The sequence below is a fragment of the Oryx dammah genome, unplaced genomic scaffold, assembly GCF_014754425.2.
Source record: "Oryx dammah isolate SB20612 unplaced genomic scaffold, SCBI_Odam_1.1 HiC_scaffold_26, whole genome shotgun sequence".
NCBI classification, from domain to species: Eukaryota; Metazoa; Chordata; class Mammalia; order Artiodactyla; family Bovidae; genus Oryx; species Oryx dammah.
The window spans coordinates 45,074,449-45,097,872 of NW_024070210.1; the positions used below are offsets into that span (position 1 = coordinate 45,074,449).

The 23,424-nt window shown below is 42.4% G+C and overlaps 1 protein-coding gene across 1 annotated transcript in view; it reads right to left on the minus strand.

Annotated features, from left to right (window-relative positions):
* Positions 1–645: 645 nt before the first annotated feature.
* Positions 646–23,424, minus strand: part of ONECUT1 (one cut homeobox 1) — a 33,268-nt gene continuing 10,489 nt past the window's right edge. Inside the window, exon 2 of the mRNA XM_040226551.1 lies at positions 646–2,681. Within this exon, the coding sequence (XP_040082485.1) occupies positions 2,392–2,681 (290 nt within the window). The 3' untranslated portion in view covers positions 646–2,391. The remainder of the gene's footprint in view (positions 2,682–23,424) is intronic.

The following is a 23,424-nucleotide window of genomic DNA, read 5'->3' on the forward strand; positions in this document are numbered from 1 at the left end:
TGATAAATATATTGTATTGTATAGCCCCCCTCTTTTTCTGGAGAGAGAAAAAAATGTTCATCAGTTTTTTCTTTTTCACTTAGGTCATTGACAAGATTATATTTTTAGCAAATCTGAAAGGATGGCCATTTAAATGGTTTCTTTTAATAGCTGAACTATAATTGTGCCATATTTAGAAGGGGGAATTTAAAGATGGAATTTGGGGTGAGATTGAAAAAAAAGACAAAGACAAAATGTGTCAAGGCAAATGCACAGTTTCATCCAAGGAGAAGTATGTCTTGGTTTCCTTTTCTCATCCCACAGCAGACATGAGGCAGACACAGATGGCTTGTGGGTTCATCTCTCCAGGTGCCTGCCTCTTCTAGACCTGGACAAGATGCTCATATTTGATCCTAAGAAGTTAGGTTTTGTGTCAAAATGGTTCAATTTTTAATTTAGCATTTAAATGAGTCTCAATAAATAGCTTATTATTGAGATAGTATTTAATTTTATATTTCTAGTTAGGTGTGGTGATTAAGAGTACCCAATTCTTTAACCTAAGGTATCCACTTACATGGTTACAGTTCAACTGATCCCGAGAGAATTTTTCTGGGAACCAAGTGATTCACTTGGGTACTACTAGAACAACTGTATTACCTTGGGTGGGTTTGTTAATTTTTTTTTTTTTTTGCCTTGATTTCTATAGCCCTGGTTTAAGTGATCTGAAAAAATAGAAATTTAAAATTTTGTATTTGGAAAATTTTCAGGTCTAGTTTTTAACCTGTCCCTGTTAGAGAGTGGAATCTATGTTATAAAATTTCCAGCTTAATGCGGTAGCAAGAAAGAATGTAGTATGTTTTGGAGGCTATGCTTAGTGAAATAGATAGCTTAATACCTATGGAACCCAAGGTCTTACCTTCCACTAGAATTCTTGCTTTCTCTATGCAGTTCCACAATCTCTTGGTTGCATCTGTTATTTTTATTGGTGTCCAAGTCACAAAATGTCTGAGAATGGCAATCAAATCAGCTCGATTATATTTTCAGGATATAATGAACTAGATAGTTCATTTTAATAATAAAGTTGTTCTGTTTATTTTGTGTGTTTGTAAAGTATTTTAAATAGGTATTTGGTGTCAAATGCATAAGGCAAATTTTAGTCAAATTTACCTAAGTATGGGATGCTTCATTCAGTGGCATTTTACCAAAAAGAATGACTGAACAAATTTTCTAGTTTAGCTACCTGTCCTGTAAAACTTAAGTTTTCTAAGTTTGCAAATGGGTCCTACTTCGGAAGAATCACCAGGTTTTCTCAGCTATGAACAGAGCATGGAGTCATGTCTATATGTTTACTTAAGTGACATTTATAGATCCCAAAAGGGAATGTGCCATATGGATGTACGTGTATACTGCACTGACCTCTCTGTTATGATATAAATTGCTTCCCTGAAGCTACATTCTTTCTTGCCAGTTCTGAAAATTAATATTTCAAATGCTTCAAGAGTCATAAACAATAGTCATGATTCTACGTGGTATGTGTATTACAGCTAGATCAGTTCATACGTATAACTTTACATAGTATCTTGTGTAAAAATAGCTTTGGTTATTAAAATCATTGCAATAAAATACCTGCACTATAATATTAAGTGTGTTCTTTGGTACCTAGGTGATTTTCTTTCTTTAATGGATGGACTCTTGTTTCATTTCTTAAAAAATATCTGAACATTCCTTAACAAACAAAGAGAATGCACTGGTTTAGGTGTCATTCAAATTTCTTTGCTGGGTTTGAATCTGCATTTAGGTTGTGGGCCTGGCAGGTTCAAACGCTAGGCTAGTTGAGCAAAATCAAGCTCCTAATCCCATGAACTCAGACAACCCCACACTATGTTGGTTGCACTCCTACAGCACAACCCTTCCTGAAGACCAGCCCTGCCTAAGTCCCTAACCACTGGTGGTGGTAGTGGTGGTGGTGGTGTGCATGTGTACGTGTGGGTGTATTCACGCACACACCCACACACAGTACTGAGACACCATACACCTTCATGGCGCGGTGGAGTGGATGAGAAAGTCTGATCTTAAAGGTGTCCACTCAATGGCTCAAAATCACTATGCTCCAAACCACAAGACAGCCAAGCACAGCGAGGATGATCACGGACTGAAGCTGTGAGATCCAGTGGTGCCTTCCCGCTCATAATTTTTCTTGCCAAGTTGTCACCCGGCTGAAGTGTGTGTCTCCGAACAAAGTTAGAATGCAGGTGAGCTATGTCTTTGGTTTCTTTGGACTATAAATAACACTTTTTTTTTTTCTTCAAATATTTCTAAGTATAAACCTGCTATCTTGAGGTCCTGGTCTTTAAAAATTTTTTCTTTTTATTTAAAGCTTTTCCACCGAGGTTTCAGTTCGTGGTTATTCCTTCATGCTTTGGTACAAGTGCTTGATGAAGATGAGTTGCCTGAATTGGAGCCGCCCTCGTCCTGCCACTTGTCCAGACTCCTCCTCCTCGCATTCATGAAGAAGTTGCTGACGGTGCTCAGCTCCAACCCCAGCTGCTGGGAAATGGTGATTTGCAATTCTTTGGATGGACGCTTATTTTCCTTGAATATTGCGTGTAGAGTTCGACGCTGGACATCTGTGAAGACCAACCTGGGCTTTTTGGGTGTGTTGCCTCTATCCTTCCCGTGTTCTTGCTCTTTCCTTTTGCATGCTGCAAAGAGACACAGAGGCTGTTAGAACAGACCAGCTGGGAGACTTGAGAGTAGAAAGGCCCAGCCCATTCAATCTGTTAGGCATTCCTCACGGCCACTTTCTATCTGCTGACCTCTAGTTTTAGCACCATCATGGGCTGGGAGGGAAGTGTAACAAAGACATGGAGAATGATGAGGAGATAGAATTTTGTGAGTAGTGGGCACGGGTCCTGGCTTTGACGAGTGTCTGTGTTTTGTTGGTGGTAAATCAATTAACAGAGTATGGACCTTGATTACTCATCTGTGGAATGTTGGGTTTTAGATAGATGAACTTATTATTTGAACTTTTTTTTTTATCACTATCTGTAAAGTAGATATAAGAACATCTACCTTACTGGGTTGTGGTAAGAATATATGAAATAGTATGTAAAAGTTAACGTTAACTAGAGGGCTTCACAAACACAAAGTCTTATCACCTAGAAGTGGGTGTTGCCCTCAAAGCATCTACGGTCTGCTGCTAGTGGAATACTAAGAACCAAATTGAGGGTCTAAAAGCCAAATAAAAAGGTATTGCCTTTGTTCCCCTTCTGATTGTTTCTGTGTCCTAGGAAACAAACTAGGAAAGAGTTAGTATGTAAGAAAACTCCGTAGTGTCCTACCATGCCCATCAAACAGTTTTCCACTGATTCTTTGGTGGAATCAGGACTTGGGGAGCAGGGATGAAGCGCACTTCATCATCACTGGGGCTAAACCGTGACATTAGCCATGTTCAACTTTGGGGTGTCCCTGTGCCTCCTTTTTGTTCTTCACAAGAATCTTGCTGTTGGAGTTGCCCTCTTCCCTCGCCTCATCTCCCACCGAGAAGGCCCATTTCCTGCCCATGCCCATACAGGCAGCTCCTATATCATGAAGCTGCCTCGTGGCTGCTACAGCTATTCTGGTGCATCATCCCAATGTGGTCCTCAGGTCCCCAGGGTTTGGTGCTGGATCGGGGTCTCCTCACCTCAGATGCCATACTCTGGTTTCTCAGCTAACTTGGCTCAGTGGCTTCGACCTGCCAAAGGGGCTCTGAATTGCTAACGATGCCCTCCCCTCCTTCTCCCGCCCACCTCCCCCATCAATGAATCCCTGCAGCCATCCCCACAACCACACAACTGAAGTAAAAACAGTGCTCTCCGGCTATGCTAATTTACCTTTAAGCAAGGGTTGGTGCTGTAATCCCAGTCAGTTTCCGGCCCCTTGCTGCACCTCCTCCTCCTTCCTGCACCTCCTCCCCCTTCCTGCCACCTCCCCCACTCCCACCCCCACCCCCCTGCCACCCACCCAGTGTAGAGGTTCCGGAGCAGCCTCGGTTATCTTCACAGCTGCTAGTACACACTGTAAGGTGTACACTCCCACCACAGCAAAAGGCAGACAGGGCGTCTTCCCGGTGGAGATGGGGCCTACCTCTCTTTCCTATCGCTGTGGCCGGCTGCCCTACCTACTGCTGTCCCCTGCTCCCTCTCCCGTCTTTTTGTATTCCAGGCTCCTAATTCCTTATTAGGTGGTTCACCGCCTCTGGCTAGGTGCAGCCTCTGTGCTCTCCCCAGTTAGCTCTGCCCTCCAGCCTGCCCCTACCTTTTGTACCCTGCTGTTCCACAAGGTGGATTCCCCAAAAGCTTTAGGTGTCCATTTAGCACAAATCAGTTGAGCAATCAGAGCAGCTAAAAAGCTATTGGGTACAGGTTGAAAAAGCCTCCAGTCTTCAGAGTGCAATCTGGGAGTCTCCAAGTTTTTTTTTTTTAATTATGTGCTATTTAGTAAAGAATGCTTTGAGTATTACATTCCTTTATATTATTTCTTTGTACACGATATGCATGTGTTACTATACAACTGTGTTACAGACATTATAAAGCAAACACAAAATATAGAAAATTTTAAAGGGGTAAAATAACATAAATAGATATAGAAATTCTCTTCTACAGTTGAATCAGCTTACTCAGGCCCCAGAGTGCATTTGCCTCACTCCAGGGACCACAGGTCCAGTATATTAGGAAATATACGAACAAGAATTTCAGAATGGACATGAGGGATTGTTGTTTAGATGCTAAGTCATGTCTGACTCTTTTGCGACCCCATGGACTATAGCCCACCAGGCTCCTCTGTCCATGGGATTTCCCAGGCAAGAATACTAGGGTGGGTTGCCATTTCTTATTCCAGGAGATTGTTCATACCCAGGGACCGAACCCATGCCTCCTGCATTGGGAGGCAGATTCTTTACCAGTGAGCCACCTGGGAAGCCTGGACATGATGGGAGGTCTCTCTTTTATGTCCTCGGTTATGAAAGAGAGATTTTAGGCTAGTCACGTCTTCTGGTACCTTTTATAACACATTCCATAGATCACTGGCTATGTCCTTTGCCCACCATGACAGAAAGCATCTACATAATGGGAAAGATTTATTAAACACCCAACTCCCTCAGAGCATTGAGCTGTATATACTGAACTAAGTGAGAGAGTCCCTCCCCTCAGGGAACCCACAGCCTTCACTGGACAACCAGATTAAGTCCCTGGAAAAAAAAGCTGACTAGACTAAAGTCAAGTCTAGTTAGTTTGTGTCAACCCAAATAGACACAGCTTTACATAATACTGATGCACATGGCTGGTTGATTCATTCACTTACATTCAAAAACGAATATAACACAAGCCTTTCTCTTAAGGAAGTCAATCTAACAGTTATGTAACCTAATAACTGCAGGAGTATGACAAGAGCCTACAGGATATTATCTCTGCTTGAGGATATTAAAGAAGGCATCACACAAGAAGGATACTTATGCTAGGCCCTAAAGGATGAATAGGAGTTTGCTAGTGAGAAAAGTGGGAAAAAGTCATTCCCAGCAGGGGGAACAGCACTTGTGAAGGACTGATAAGTAAGTGTTAGTAGATTGGTGGTGGAGCAAGACTGCATGCAAGGAAGAAAGCTGTGGGGGACAAGGCTTCACACATAGACCGAGATCAGATATGAATTATCTTGTAGGTAAGGTTTTGAGTAAGGCTGCTGTGCGATTGAATTTTAGTTTAGAAACCCCCCTCTGGCAGTGTTGTTGGGGGGGGGGTGAGGTGGAAAGCAGCACTTCAGGACATGAATGCTGACATGTGCTACTTTGACCTCCTTTAGGACACTCATTCTTGCATCTGTTGGAAGAAGCTGGTGACTCTCAGCTGAGATCCATGCTGGGAACTGCCCTTGGCCAAAGGTTATGCCATCCCAGAGAGAAGCTGAGGGGCTAGACACATCCAGCAGGGGGGTTTGGGGGAGTAGGGGATGGGAGTATGAGGGCAGAGGTTGAAGACAGTGGAATGAATTGGTTTAAGGCTCTCCCACACCAAACCCTTGCATCTAGTAGGGACAACTTTGAAGCATTATCCAGCTCCAGAGTACCCTGTAGGATGGGATGAGGCTATTTTTGCAACCACGTTAAAGTTCAACTCCATCTGCCTGGTTGTACTTCCTCCACACCCTTCCCTCCTCAAAAAGGATTAATCTCCATAGCCCTCTTTCTGCATGCAAGTCTGAGTCTGTTTCTCAGAAAACTTGGCCTAAGACAGAAGCCAATTAGAAAATCAGTGTTATGAGGACCCCAAGATAGACAATGGCAGTTGAAGATGGAAAATAGGAAGCAAATTTAAGAGCTTCTTGGAAGGGAGAACCAAGAGGAATTAGTAACAACAACGCTGCTGGGAGGATGGAGTTCAGAACATCTCCTAGGCTTCTGATTGGATGGTAGTAAGGCGGCCATGAGGAATGCAGACGGAGGAATGAGTTTTATGAAAGCAGTTGTCACTTCTATGAGGGACAAATCCATCTGAAGTGCATGTTGGACATCCTGTTAAAGATCTCCAATAGGTGGCTGTCCAGCAGATGGCAGAATACATGGGGCCTGGAGCTCAGGGGAGAGGTCTGCGTTAGGAATATAGACTGGGAGTCGTTAGGGCTCTAGACACTTCCCTGTGCAGAAGCTGGAGTGGCTGAGTAAGAAAGTAGAGAGCTCTGTATAGTGAAGAGTGGACTAAATTACACAGAACACATACCTATATAGAAATAAATAACTGAGCATCGGGTGCAGATTCTACTTATTTATCATTCAAAAGGCAGAACTAAGGGAAATCACAAAGAGATATCTATTTTCAACCTAACTAGGGTAACTGAGGGCTTTCCAGGTGGCACTAGTGGTAGAGAACACACCTGCCAGTGCAGGAGACATAAGAGACTTGGGTTTGATCCCTGGGTCTGGAAGATTCCCTGTAGGCGGGCATGGCAACCCACTCCAGAATTTTTGCCTGCAGAATTCCCATGGACAGAGGAGCCTGGCGGGCTAGGTCCATAGGGTCACACAGAGTCGGACACGACTGAAGCGACTTAGCATGCACACACACAGGGTAACTGAATGACTTCAGTGTGGTCCTTAGCACTTGGAAGGACTTGGCTGAAGCTACTCCAGAGCACCCTTTCCCAAATGGCATCAGAGGCATGATATTGTCTCAAACATGAGTTACTTGAAAAGATGGCTTGCAGGCCAAGTACTTTCAGAAAAACCTACTATACATAGCCTCTTCTTCAAAATGCATAATATGTGTTTAGCACATATAATTATGTTTCTCAAATTTATTTAATTCCAGAACTCTGTTTGGTAGAGACTGTCCGTCTATGTCTTATGCAATACTAATTCTGGGGAAATGCAGTTTGGAAGTTCCTGCCCTGAGCTTTCAAGCGTTGCAAATGTCACTATGTCAGAACCTGGGAAGTGGGATTCTCCTGGGGCAAGGAGCCTGGCCAACTCATTCTGTCTCTCCAAGGCAGGCTGCCATAGTGCTTGGATATAAGGGGAGCTCAGTACTCATATGGGTACTGGATGGGGTGACTGTGATTAAATGTGTGTGGTTATATCTGGAAAGAGCTTTGTACAGAAGTTGGAGTGGCCGAATAAGAAAGTAGAGATATCTACAGAGTGAAGAGTGGACTAAAGCTTGTTGAAGGTCAGTGTGTAACCTCAATGAGGTGCCCAGGAGAAGCAGCCCACAGAAACAAAATCATGCTTCTGGAAGAGTGTATAGAATTATAGTTGTAAGACCTGTTAAGAGAATATAAATGAGAGCAATGTTTTGGCATTTCCATGGAACTCATGTCAGGGTACATTTTGTTGTTGTTGTTGTTGTTGTTTAGCAGCTCAGTTGTGTCTGACTCTTTTGCGACCCTATGGACTGTAGCCTGCCAGGCTCCTCTGTCTATGGGATTTCCCAGGCAAGAATATTGGAGTGGGTTGCCATTTTCTTCTCTAGGGTATCTTTCTGACCCAGGGATCAAACCCGCATCTCCTGCACTGGCAGTTAGATTCTTTACCATTGAGCCAGCAGGGAAGCTCCAGAGATTACCTAATATGAGGTTGAAAACCAGCAACTGGTCCATAAAAGTGTGCAGTGGACAAAGAGAGAGAATGAGAAAGTGGGAATAAAGTCTGACAATAGGAACCACTGCTTAGGGAACAGTATTGTGTTGTTTTATAGGAAAATTATATTTTTGTGTGGGTATATAGTTTTCACTAAAAATAGAGTAGTTATCACAGAACTGGACTAAAGGGAAGAAGATTCCTATTACATGCAAAAGGCAGTACTGAAGAGAAAGAAGACTCATCCCAAGTCACCTCCATGAAGGCGGGCAAGTAGATATGTGTGCAGGATGCAGTGGCCAAGTGTAATGGGGCTGTCTCAGGTGACTTTGATCTTCTCTGGGAGCCAGGTCACCTACAGTCAGTACTGTGTGGGAGACAGAACCAGGTGTGGAAGATAGTAAAAGGCAGAGAGTGATTTTGTGTATCACAAGATTATAAAGAATTGCTTTTTTTAAAGGCAATGCATGAGGACGTGGGCAAAGGACAAGCTTTCATCTCAGGCATGCCTGGGGTCTATGCTTTGCCCAGAGTTGGCAAGAGAGAACCAAGGGTATTTCAAGAAATATGAATTCTGAAAGATGTTGAAAGGCATTCCATGAACAATGAGTTTTGAGGTCAGGCAGTTTGGGAAATGCTGAGTTAATGATTAAGCAAGCTTCTTAATGCAGGACTTCTCAGATTAAACATGCTAATATGCACTGATGGTTTCTAGCTTATGGGGGCTCTCAAACTTATTTGATTAAGCAATTCTTTACTCAGAGATTCTCTCAGGAATGGTGTTGCTTAGAACCATGTCTCTCAAAATCTGGTTGCCAGACCCATGCTGGTCTGTAAACTGTTACTGACCTGTAGCAAGATCAGAAAATTGAGAATAAACAATTAGAAAGTTTTATGGCAGTTTGACATTGCTCCAACATTCTGTGATTATTGTTCTAGTAATACATTTTTTATTGTATTATCAAAACTATTGGTCCAGAACATATGGAAATTAGAGACAAACTTCACTATACAGAGTTGAAGAAGCCCTGTCTTAGAATATACTTTATAAAACCTGGTATACAGTGACATCCTAGAATCAGCTGTCACCCAAGCATTTGTGTGTCAACATATCCATTTTCCTGATATAACGAAACAAAGGACTTTACAACATCTAAACTGCTGACTGAGCTGTGCAAAAGTCTGCCAAGAATTTGTTTGGGAATAAGTAGGCACATTGCTGTACACCTGAAAATAACACAATATTGTAAATCAACTATAGTTTAATTTAACAATTACAACAAAAAAAGATCTGCTGTGCCATATTCAAAAAAATACATAGGTACAGACATGTGGGCTTGAGAGACATTTATAAAGCCAGACAGAATTATAATACAACTTCTTAAATGAACCTGAGCTTACGGGACACAAGCTCAAGTCCCAGCTCTGTGGCCACTGATAGATGTGTGATCTTGGGCAAGTATACCCAGCTGCAAGGTAGAGGACAATGGCCTTCTTTCCTCTCAGGATTAGAATAAGCATTAGATAAGATAAGCTATGGGCTTCCCAGGTGGCACTAGTGGTAAAGAACCCACCTGCCAATGCATGAGACGTAAGAGATGCGGGTCAAGGGTTTGATCCCTGGGTCAGGAAGATCCCTTGGAGGAGGGTATGGCAACTCGCTCCAATATTCTTGCCTGGAGAATCCCATGGACAGAGGAGCCTAACAGGCTACAGTCCATGAGACTGCACAGAGTAGGACATGACTGAAGCAGCTTAGCATGCACACAAGATCTGATTGTTGAAATGACTGTTAAAACGACAAATGCTTAGGAGATATTCTAGGTGTTTACAAATTAATTCTCTGATCTTTTCTTCTCTGATCAAGATGCAAGTGTAAACACTGAATTTACACAGCAGGTTTGGGTCTTCGCTCTGTCTCTAGCCTGTGGTATAAGCTTGGGCACATCACTTGATCTCTTTTTCTGCATCCTTTCAATGAGTAGGCAGAGTTCTAAGGCCCCTGCAGGCTTTAAAGCCCTGTGAGTCAATGAGTAAACCCATGCAGTATCTCTCCTGGTGTCCAAAGTCTTATATTATCTGTTAAAAAATTTCCAAGGTAACCTTACTCTGTCTTTTAGAATATATAGCCACTATGGCAACTCTTCCATTTTATCTTCTCCATCCTTTTGGCTTCTCAAAAAGAGAAGGTAATGGCTCTGCAGGGACACCATCCAGTTTTGCAAATAGTCCGGATCCATGTCGATTTGAATGAAGGTGATCTAATACAAACTCATATTCTTCACAGTGGCTTCAGACTTATGAGCTTTCGAGATGAAAATGACAACAGCAACAACCACAGACCCTGTGAACAGTTAAGCATTCTGAGCCCTTGAACAACAGGTACTTTATATTTTTGCCACTTTCTATTTTTCATTAAAATTGTAGGAAAATTGTCTGAATTTGCTTCTTGAGGTTCTTGGTATATCTGTCCCAGAGTTGGCTGCTTCACATAGCACAGATTTGTGGATTAAAGAGGACCACCACTTCCTTGGTGGTCCAGTGGCTAAGACTCTGGGCTCCAAAGGCAAGTGGCCCAGGTTCGACTGTGGTCAGGGAACTAGATCCTGCATGCCACAACTAAGAGTTCATACGCTGCAACTAAGACCCGGTGCAGCCAAATAAATATTTATTTATTTAATAAATTCATTTATTTATCAATAGATAGAAGAGGCTGTCTTCTTGGGGGCACTAGTGGATGTTTCAGTGTGAACTTATGGAAAGTACACCAAGGATCCAAGTAGACTAAGGGTGTCCATTATATTCTCAGTCTATAAGGGAGGAAGGTTCTGAAAGGAGCACCGCTCTAGTTGTTGAAAGTTTTAGGTTCTGGCTCTGTCATTAATTCGTTGAATGGCTGGGTTAAATCCCTTAACTAGGCTAGTCCACGTTCCTTAACTGTATAATAATGAAGGAATTTGACTAAAAACTTTACAGTTCCTTCTGGGTGTAGCCCTATGACTTGACGTGTGTAAAGAGCTTTCAATATCACTCCAGAGAGAAAACATACAGTTCAGATTTCTATGTCCTAAGTGGGCACTTGGAGAAGTGAGAGGGTTGAAGTGTTCACTCTAGCTGGCCCCCTCCCTGACACCCTCCCCTCCAGTCTCAGAATATCCCCGTGCCAGCACCATCTTCTCCCTCCTGGCAGGCGGTAGGGAGGGAAGACCTCTGGGCTGAGCACCTGCAGATGGGGTGGGAAAGGGACTGAGACGTGTGTGCCCAGTGAACAGCATCACTAGGTGGGACCAGAGAGCTGCACTTCATAAGCTGTAAAGACAATTTGGAAAGGTCTTCTAGAAAACTTTCACTTATCTTAGTTACACTAAGGAGGACTATGGAGAACGGTGTGTGTTTGGTGGGGGTTGTAGATGTACAAACGGACAAGTGACCAAGAAGCCACAGTATCCGCTAGAATAAGATGAGGATGGAGTCAGGTGAAGGATAAGCTGTGTGTCTCTCGCTTTAGAGACGTTATTTAATTTTAGCGATAGCTCGGTGAGGTATGACATTTAATAGGAAATTTGGGACGCAACTTGAGGAGAGAACAGTTTTGACCTCAATGTTTGGATGGAGACCTCTAGAGAGGCAGGATGAAAGGACTTGAGGGGTGCCAAGACAGAAGCAGGCTTGGCTGATCCAAATCTGACTTGTTTGGTGATCTGCCTCTATGGGACTGAGGAAGGAGACTGTACGCCTACAGCTCCCCAGTCACACCTGGCTTTTACCCTGAGGGTCCTTATACTATAGCCATGTACTTTCCGCCTCCATACAACTGCTCAAGAGTCTGCTATCCTATCGTGATTGAGGGGAGGTGGGCCAGGGAGCAGAAAGGGGAAGGCCTGGGATTCCAGGGCACCATGAAACTGCACTGTCACCTCTAGTCAGTGTGGCACTTTATCAGGGGCCTGTTGGAAATGCAATGTTTTCCCCCTGAAGGCTGCTGACAGAGCTGAAAACTACAACCTGCAGAGCCAAGTGCTCTTGAACAGGTGAGGCTGCCATGTCCCACATCACTCAGGGAAGGCCTGGCCTGGAGCTGGAGGAGGGTCCGGGCAGCTGCTTCTCTCCTGCTCCAGGGTCTCCAGGACCAGCAGGGTGTACGGGGAGCGCAAAAGCACACACTGAAATTCCACCCAGATTCCTGACCGAGTCAGCAGGGATTTCCTTGCACGTCCTGCTCAGGGGAGCTTGGGACTTCATGGGTAGGAAAAGGGATAAAAAAGCAGTGGGACCAGAATGGGCAAATCCATAGGGACTGAAAGTAGTGGGTGGTTGCCTGTGGCTGAGTAGGTAGTGAGGGGCGTGGAATGCAAGGGTCTGCTAATGGGTACAGGCTTGCTTTTTGGGGAGGAGATAAAAAGGTTCTAAAATTGTGCTGAAGGTTGCATAGTTCTGTGAGTGTACTAAAAACTACTGACTTACACCCTTTAAATGGGTAAATTGTATAGTATGTAAATTATTTTTTAGTGCGTGCATGCTAAGTCACTTCAGTCATGCCTGATTCTCTGCAACCCTGTGGACTGTGGTTCTCCAGGCTCCTCCATCCATGGGATTCTCCAGGCAAGAATACTAGAGTGGGTTTCCATACCCTCCTCCAGGGGGTCTTCCTGACCTAGGGATCGAACCCAGGTCTTTTATGTCTCCTGCATTGGCAGGTGGGTTCTTTACCACTAGCGCCACCTGGGAAGCCCTTATTTCTTAGTAAAACTATTTAAGAAAGAAGTAGCTGGGCACACATACAGAGTGAGCCCTCTGCTCTCACTGCCCACCTGCTATGGAGAGGAAACCTCTCCTGGACTAACAGGGATGGTGGCATTGCTGTTCATGTGTACTGAGCCCCCAAACACTGTCTCTTGAAAGCTGAAGCTGCTTTTAAAGTAAACTCTACAAGACAATACACGTTTGAGGAGGAAGCATGCAAATAGAAGAGACTTCAGTAAGACAAGAATGGGTAACAACATGGTAAATCAACTATACTCCAATAAACATTTTTCAAAAAGACAAGAATGGGGCAACTATGGAGGTGAATATGGGAGGTTCCTGAGCCCATTTAACAGGCCGGCATCCACCTTGTGGAGATCAGAGAGTCAGTGGGTGGGCCACACAACTGCAGGATCAGAGCTCAGACTGCAGGAGTGCTGGGTCATCATGTTATCTGCTTTGCTTTGTGTTATGTTATTGTCCTGTGCATATTTTTTTATAAGCCAAGCCCTTCGCTGTTCTGGGGATGGGACAGCTCTTAAGCAGCAAATTTACCCTTCCCACAGTATAAAGTACAATCTGAAAAGCAACTCCAGTGAGTTCTGACTGATACAGCCAAGGGGCAGCGTTTACACGGGAAGGGAACACCTGCATGGACTATTTGGTAATGATGATGCCCAGGGGAGGGAGATGGGGCCAGTACAACCTGCTGGACGCAGGTGAGCTTTGCTGGTGTCTATGACTTGGTGGGTAGCTCAAGCACCTATGGAAACTCTTCTAGGCATGCGTATGAAACACCTAATACAAACATGGAAAGAGCAGATGTTCCTAGTCAAGGATGATCACTGTACCTGACCCCTGTACCATGCTTTACAGTGCTTAAAACACCTTCATTAAACCTTCCCATGTGATCCCACAAAACTCAGGGGAGGTAGAAATGGATAGTATGTCTTTTTCTGTAAGTGAAGAAACACTGTTAAAGAGGTGAGGTAACTTGCCTATGGGCACACAGCTGGTTAACCTGGGGACCTCCAACTCCACTGTGCCCTGGAAGCAGATGCAACACAGTGGACACATCATGAAATCTTTCCCCAGGATGGTTAAATAGGGAAGGAGTAGCTGGTGAGGGGAGCCTAGGGAACCCAGAGCCTTGGTGAGTGGAGCAGAAGCAGGTGGCTAGGCAGGGAGCAGGCCTGTTATCAGCCAGATGGGTCTGGCAGAAAGGACTGCACTGGCCCACCCAGGAAAGTGGGTTGCATGCAAGTTGAGATGAAGGAAGCCCAGGCAGCGAAGGGGATGCAAGACCCACACTGGCCTGGGAGAGGGGCCAGAGTGAGTCTAGTCTCAGTAGGGGCACAGAAGAACACTAGAGGCTGTCTCGGTGTGGATATTGGCTCTGAGAGGAAGCAGAAGAAACCTGAGCTGATCCAAAGCAAAGGAAAGATGGAGAGCAGCTAAAGTCAAGAGAGATCTGCTGCACCAAACTCAGGTTGGAAAAGTTGCCCAACCCTCTCACCTCTCCACCCTGTTTGCTTCTATAACTGAGCTGTTCAAGACACAGACCTGCCTTCCCACCCATTTGCTGCCTGGAGTCCTCCAAAATACTTCCATCAATTTCTCTTCTCTAAAGAAGGCTCCAGAGCTGTAGCCCAAGAGGTTGGACTTTATGACCAAAGGAGAGCAGAGGCTGGCTGAGCCTGGGAGGGATGGAATAGAATCGACTGAAATGTACAGCTGCTGACAGTAACTGGTGGAGCCCCTCAATAGTTTGGGCCCCGATAATTGGAAATATGTGATATCGATGCCCTAGTTATGATGTTGATTCTGCAAAACGGTCACAACAAATGGCAGACCTGATGAATTACATGCTTATTATGCATTATTATCTCATGCAGGCCCATTGTGAATTGTAAGTCTTAGCTTATCGATCCCATTTCTTTAATTAATAGCCATATATAACACTTCAAAATATTCATAGCAATTGAAAGTTATAAAATGGAACTCCTTCAAACATAGCCTACAATTTTGACTTTTCGCTTGGTCATCAGACATTTCTTAATTTTAAATTAGTGGTTTTCTTTGTTTTCATTTCTAGAAAGTCATCTGCAGAGTCAGTTGAAAATGCTCTTCTTCCAATGACACATGTATCATACAGTTGGTCTTACAAGGGTCTCAGAAAGCCTGAGAGAAAGCCCTTGGTGGCTGCTTCATCATGAGATTCAAGGACCCTGATGTTCTGATCCCAACCACTGTGCTCACCTCACTTCCCACAGCTGCCCAGCCACCATCCATACTAAGTCACATTACTCAGAAGTCAGTCCTAAATCTACAATGGATGTTCACACTTCTATTCCTTTGCTCAAGCTGTTTCCTCACTCAGAATGTCTTCTTTCTTTTCCCTAACTCAAGGCTTAGCTCAAGCATCTCACTTTCTTTTTTTTTTTTTTTTTTAGCATCTCACTTTCTATCAAGGCTTCTCCATCCCCTGTCTCATCTAGGGAGAACTGTAGTCTCCTGTGCCCACAGAGCTCCCCAGAAAATTACTTATTACCTACCCATCCCTCTCACTAGGAAACAATGAGTTCTGTCAGAGTAGACTTCAGATTACTAATTTGGCATACTCAGCATCCTTGTTGGATAAATAAGTTGGATGTGGGCCCATAGCAAATGGGGAGCCATCCAAGACACAATCCTTTGAAAGTCCCCAGGTGATTCTAACACGTAGCTAAGGCTGAGAACCACTATTCTAAATCAGTGCTTCTCACACTTGAGTGCATAAACTTGAGTCATTTGGACATCTTATTAAGATGAAGATTCTGATCTGGCTGGTCAGGGCAGAGTCTGAGGTTCTGCACATTTAACAAGTTCCCAGTTGCTCACTCCTCAGTCACTGGTCCAGGATGGTCCTCTGGGTGATCAGGGTCTAGGGTCCAGAGCAGAAACTGTAAGGTGTGGGTCAAATAGATCAGCACCACCTGGGAGCATGAAGGGGAGGCTTGTTCAAAAGGCACATTCCAGAACCCTACCCTAGCCCTACTGAATTAGATTCTCCGAGAGAATAGGACTCACAAACAGACATCTTCCCAGGGTTCCCAGGTAGTCTGGAATAAAGTTGGAGGAGATTCTGTCATTAACTGATAGAACTTCCTAATGCTGAAGGGCAGAGGGGCGGCAACTGTGGAGCTGAAGAGCACTCCCTCTGGAAAATGAGGGTACTTCACACCCGTACCTTCCTCTTCCTCCTGATTATACACCAGGCTGGCAAAGGAGCAGAAACAAAGAACTGGGGGCTTATCTTCTTTTATATCACACTTCCACACCCACGCTGACAAAAGGACCCTGATGAGTCTTCACTGGACCTGTTTTATGGTTGCTGCTGCTGCTGCTAAGTCGCTTCAGTCGTGTCCGACTCTGCGCAACCCCATAGACGGCAGCCCATCAGGCTCCTCCATCCGTGGGATTTCCCAGGCAAGAGTACTGGAGTGGGCTGCCATTGCTTTCTCCATTTATGTTTGTTACATTTAGGGTATTTTTAAAGTATTATTGTATACAATAACATGTTGGTACAAAGGTACGTACACATAAACCTATTATAAACCTGTTCCACATATTTCAGACAGGGCTTCTCAGACTTTAACATGCTTTAGAATCACTTGGAGAGCTTGTAAGAACTCAAGATTACTAAGCTCTTTCCCAGTAGGATTTCTAACAAGTTCCCAATGATGTTGGGGCATATGTATGGGAGAAGAACTGCAAATGAATACTACAGAAAAATTTTTTAGCAGGTTTATTTATTTTATGGGTATGGGTAAAGCAAGTTTGAAATTATTTTGGATGTATCACAGGATTGAGCAAATGAGTAACTGTGCATGTGGGTTGGTGGGGTGGATAAGTTATTGGGTAACAGAGTTCTCACTGTAGAGGAAGGGACATACAGTTACGGAATGTGGGTAGGCAAGAAAAAATCCTATGGGGACATATTACAGTTAGATGGGGAGGTGCAAATTCATGATTTTAAAAATATGTATGTAAGAATGTTTATGTGTATGCTTTCATGCTCACTCAGCTGTGTCTGACTCTATGCGACCCAAGGACTGTGCCTGTCAGGCTCCTCTGACCATGCGATTTCCCAAGCAAGAATACTGGAGTGGGTTGCCATTTCCTCATCCAAGGGATCTTCCTGACCCAGGGATCGAACCCACGTCTCTTGCACCTCCTGCACTAGCCACTGTGCCATTTGGGTTTAGGTGCACATGTATATTATGTATGTATGAGTACGTATGTATGTTTGTGTGGTGTGTGTGCATAAATATACATACATTTTTTCCCCCTGGATTTTTCTGTGAGGGCTGGAAAACAAAATCACCCTGGTAGCCATGAGCACATTTAGTACCCAGGCCTTCTTGGTCTCTAACACCACTCCTCACCACAATAAACCATGGCTTATCAAAGAAGAGGTAGACTCTAGGACTTGGAACATCTTATAATAAAGAATGCCATAAAGTTTAAAGGAAAAAAAAAGATAGGGAGAAGGAGGACGAGAAGGAGAAGGAAAAGACAGAAGCATGTCATAAGAACACATGAGCCAAATTAAAGGGGTTCTCATTGTCAAATCTGAGAAAGCTTGAGAGTACCAAAACAGGTATGTACAGAACTGAATTAGAAACCACTGGGAAAGAAGGAATGTGTGAATCCACACCAGTAAAAAATGGGTAAGTAAATGAGAGAGAAGGGGCTCTTGCTCACAGAAGAAAGCCGAGAGCTGACTGTCAAACAAGGCAGGAAACTGGAGATGGAAAATCATTTTGAAGCCGTAGCAATGAAGAGTAGGTCAGGCAAGAATCAATAGTTGCTAAATCTGGGGGGAATTTTGATGAGTAGTAGGATATTTGCATAATTTTATCAGTGGACAAAAAAGTGAACTGTGGCTACAGAGGAAACATCTGTACTCTTGGAAATACATTCCTAAGTACAAAGGAGTGAGGGGCCATGATGTATGTAATATATTCTGAAATGGCTAATGAAAACATTTCTGTGCATATGAGAGAGTGAGAGAAAGAGAGACTGAGAGAAATTGGCAGACAGATAGAGAGCATAGGTGCACAAATGATAACGCAAATGGGATAAAGTGTTAACAATTAGTCAGCTGGTGGGTAAATGGTATATGCTCTTTGTACTATTCTATTTTTGTATCGTTTGAAAAATTTGAAATTTTCAAATAAAATCTTAAATCATGCTTTTGATTAATATTTACATTGAGATAAGTTTGATTGTTAACACTTTATGAACTTAATTTTGTGAAAAATTAAAATTAAAAATGTACTTTATTTATGTACTTTTAAAACCTAGAGGAAAACAAACCAAGATATAGATGGGTATCATTTCTGGGTTACAGAATTATGGATGATTTGATTCTGTTATATTGTTTATAGTGTTTCATATTATTCAAAGTTATTAGAGAAAAATTATTTTTGAAAAAGGACAATATTCACAAAAGTTTTACATATAATATTGCTGACTGTTATGTGATCGATTTCTAATAGCACAAACAAAATAAAATAAAAAACCTGAAATCTTTGAAATGTCCAATGACAGGAAAGGTTGTTGGAGAGGTTGTATAAATTATGATACTTCTAAAATATTAGTCATAAAATTTATGTTTGCCCAATCAATTTATGGAACCACCTAAGTATCCACAAATAGGGGGTTGGTTAAATTATAGCATAGCTGTAAAACACAATGTGCAGAATGTTTTCTGACCCAAACTGTTCCAGGAGTAGGGGGAGGGCTTTGACTCTTTGCCGTCTTGCAAACTGTAAATATCCTAGCTATACAAATCTGCTAAATGAGTAAGTGCTCAGCTCAGTTCAATTCAGTCGCTCAGTCGTGTCCGACTCTTTGCGACCCAATGAATTGCAGCATGCCAGGCATAAGGTATTTGGGAGAGGGCAGGGATGACGGAATTACGAGGGATTTTTTTCTTGTCTCCATTATTCTTCCATGTATTTTCAAATGTTCTATCATAAATTTGGTAACAAGGGATTTTAATTTTAAAAATTGTAACAAAGTATGTATGGATCATCCCATTGAGAAAAGATTGGAAGGATATTCACAAAAATGAGGATTACCTATGCTTATGGGTGATTCTTGTCACCTTTTTTCTTGATTAGTAGTAATACTTGTACAAAGAAGTTATGTTTTAAAAGCATTAGATGATCATTAAGAAGTCTATAAATAATATTGCTGGAGAGGGTGTGCAGGAAAAGGAACCCTCCTATACTCTCAGTGGGAATGTATGTGGGTACAGCCACTATAGAGAACAGTATGGGGGTTCCTTAAAAAACTAAAAATACAGTTACTATGTAATCCTGCAGTCCCACTCCTAGGCATATATGCAGAGGAGACTCTGTTTTGAAAAGATACATGCACTCCTATGTTCAATGCAGTACTATTTACAACAGCTAAGACACAGAAGCTGCCTAAGTGTCTAATAACATGTAGTACATATATATAATGGAACATTACTCAGCCATAAACAAGAAGGAAATAATGCCATTTGGATGGACCTAGAGATATATTAAGTGAAATAAATCAGAGAAAGAAAAATATATAATATTGCTTATATGTAGAATCTAAAAAAAATGATACAAATGAACTTGTTTACAAAACAGAAATCGACTCACAGACATAGCAAACAAATTTATGGTTACCAAAGGGAATAACAGTATGAGGGGGATAAATTAGGAGTTTGGGGTTAATAGATACACAGTACTATATATAAAATAGATAAACAGTAAAGACACGCTGTATAACATGGGGATCTATATTCAATGTCTTACAGTAACCTATAATGGAAAAAGAAAACCCTGAAAAGAAACATATATTTTCTCTACCTCTGCTGACAGTGGCATACAGTCTGACCCTCATCATCTATTGCCACCCCTCCTAGTTACTGCCCTGCTGCTGCTGCTTCTCTTATTGGTTCACACTAGGATGGCTTTCAAAAGCACAAGCCTGACAACTTCACGCCAGTAGAGGCCACAACTTCCTTCAGCTCCTGCTGTCACCAACTCCAGTCCCTTGGACTGGACAGACACGCAACTATGTCCTCCCTTTCCAGTCTTCTTTCCAGTGTCCTCCCTGCTCCCACAGAACTGTACTCCTACCTACCCCAGCAATCATCAGGGGCACGGTAAGTAATTCTTTACCCATACTCGTCCTTCTGTGAGCTCCTATAGGATATGACTTTTGGGCCCCAGCACTTAGCCCAGCATCTTGCACATAAGAAAAGGCCCTGATGCTGGGAAAGATTGAAGGCAGGAGGAGAAGGGGACGACAGAGGATGAGATGGATGGATGGCATCACCAACTCAATGGACATGAGCTTGAGCAACCTCCAGGGAGCTGGTGATGGACGGGGAAGACTGCTGCAGTCCAAGGGGCTGCAAAGAGTCGGACGTGACTTAGCAACTGAACTGAACTTGCACACATGTGCTCCAATAGCATGAGGGCTAACGAAGGAAAATGGACCTACTGAACGATGTAATGTAACCCTTGGTGACTTGAATGTGCATGTGAATCTTCTGGGGATCTTGTCAAGATGCAAGTTCAGATTCAGTAGGTCCAGGGGGGAACCTGAGAGTCTGCACTTCTTACAAGTTCTGCTGTTGTGCCAAGAACCACACTGGGTAGTAAGGACCCAGTGAACAGTAAGAGTTTTTCAGACAGACGAAAGTATGGACATAACATTCCAATAGGAATATTGAACTTTTGAGTGAACTTTTGATCTCAAAAGAGATAAAATATCATAAAATGATATTAATATAATACGTGTTATATAATAATATTATGTGTCATTAAAATATATATAACTATAGAATTATATATGTCATTCCAGAAAAGGGGTAAAATAAATAATAGAGGGGCAAAAATAAAGTCATTTACTCTTAAAGTCTCAATATCAATACTCTTTTTTTAAACTATAGTTGATTTACAATGTTGTGTTAGTTTCTGATGTACACCAAAGTGAATCAGTTAAATACATATATACACACACACATACATACATACATATATACACACACACACATATATATAATATATATTCTTTTTCAGATTCTTTTCCACTATAGGTTATTAGAAGATATTGAATATAGTTCCCTGTGCTATATACATTAGATCCTTGTTTATTTTATATATAGTAATGCTCAATATCAATGTTTAATTCTCAATTTGGAGTTAGAATCCCCTGAAAAACTTTTTAATCGGCATGTATTTTCTTCCCACTTCTCTGCCAGCCGCCAACCTGATATGAGGAATATGAAACCCTCCATCCACCCCTCCCCACTACAAAAAACTACAGCCTTGGAGAACACTTTTGTTATTGATAGAAAGGTACTGTGTCTCTCAGTTGTGCTGGGGAAGAAACAAGCTTCCGGTTATATAATAACTCACCTCTGCTAAATCTTCTGCAAAGGGGTTCCAGCCAGGCTGTGCACAGATGCTGTTGTTCCCTCTGCCTGAAAAACTCTTTCTCTATTTCTGACCAAGTCCAATTATTTTTCCCCTAGATCTTCAAAACTATCCTTTCATCACATTCCAAACCTTTTGTTTTGGCACAAAAATGCAACCAAGAAACAGCTATTTGTCTCTCTTCCCCACTCGACTATGAGTTCCAAAAATGTCTGCTGTACACACCATCCCCAGTATTGAGCACAGTGTTGTTATGCTGGTGCTCAAACGAATAAAGAAAGAACCACTCTCTCCAGGTCTAGTGAGGTTTCCTCTTCCACATCTTATGCCCTGTCCATAACTGGCTAAATCTAATTCCTAAGAGGGCTGACATTTAGTACAGGACTAAGAACTGTGTAAATAACAACTAAAATGTCCTGGGGTTTGTTTGGTCCAAGTTGTTTGGGTTGGGGAACCAGACAGAAATAATATTTTTCCTCCTAAAAGTTAAAATTACATAATATTTACCTCTTACGAATCATATATATTTAAGATAGGAAGCCCAGGAACAAAATGAACACAGGTGAAGTTAGACATGACAAAAGAACCAGAACAACTACTGTTTGGGAAGCTACAAAGGTGTTCTCTCCTCCCATCTTTGACCTTCTCCTATTGGAGGTAACCACTCTTAGGAACTTGATTTTATTATTAGTTTTTACCACATACTTATATATCTCTAAACAGTAAGTTGTTTAGCATTGCTTGCTTTTGAGCCTTGTAAAAACAGTATTGTTCTGGTGTGACCATTTGTAGCTTGTTCTTAAAAAAAAAAAAATTAACATTGTTCTTAAGACTCAACTATGCTGTGGTGTATACCTGCGGCTCATTCATTTTCATCACAATATACTCCTGCATTAATATGAATATATCACAGTTTATTCCTGCGTTCCTCATCAGTGGACTTTTGGGATGTTTCTGGTTGTTTGCCCTTAGAAATAGTGCTGTTACAAACCATCCTCGTACTCGTCTTCAAGAGCATCTGTCAGCTTATCTAGGGTATACACCAAGGAGTAGACCTGGTCCAGGTATGGGTTCAGGTTTATAATCCAAATGATCTTTTGAAGCAACCAGCAGGGCATGAATTCCCGGTGATCTGTATCCTCACCAACCACTTGTATTGTTAGGACCCAGGAATTGTATCCTTAAGTGGCAGCATTTTTGTACCAGAATGCAGTGCCCCTGACTGGACAGGTGTTTCTTCTTGGCCATCTAATAGAAGAGCCTGATCTGAGACTCTGCCCAAGAGATGGGCCCCAGGGACTTACACCTTGTTGAATCCCGACTTTGGGACACAGCACTAAATTGAGATAAGAGACACAGTCATCACAGAAGTCAATCAATCATAGAACATGGATCTTGAAGGACCCTAAGGGCAAATACTTCATTCTACATTTAAGGAGACTGAGGCCCAGAAAGGTTAAATGACTTGACAAGCTCTCAGAGCTAATTAGTATAAGAACCTGTCTCAGGGGCTCTCAATTCTTAGTCTAGGCCTTTTTTTTTTTGTTTTGTTTTTAAATGTGTTTATTTGGTTTAGTAATTTAAAATGGTGTAGAAATCTATTAAATTAAAAATGACTTTGTAAATACTTAAATAACTGCCAATTTACTTTTAAAAGGTAGTTCTTTGATGTAAGTGACTGATGAATTTGATATTTTCAGGTCCTTTCCTTGTGAACTAAACAGAAATAATACTGAATTTCAATGGGATAAATAGGGGAAAGATGCAATCTCCGTAATAATGGTTTTCAATAGGCAAATTTAACAGTTTTTAAAGATACCAATCTCCCAGGGAAATTAATATCCAATTTTTTGACTTGTCATCTTCATCCTTGGATCATCCCCCCAGGCAAAATATAGGTTTGGGCTTAAGAAGCCATTTTGTGAGGAAGTGAAAAACAGTGAAAAAGTGTTGGTTGCTCAGTCATGCCTGACTCTTCACGACCTCATGGACTGTAGCCCACCAGGATTCTCTGTTGATGGAAGTCTCCAGACAAGAATACCAGAGTGGGTAGCCATTCCCTTCTCCAGGCAATCTTCCTGACCCAAGGATAGAACCCAGGTCTCCTGCATTGTAGGCAGACTG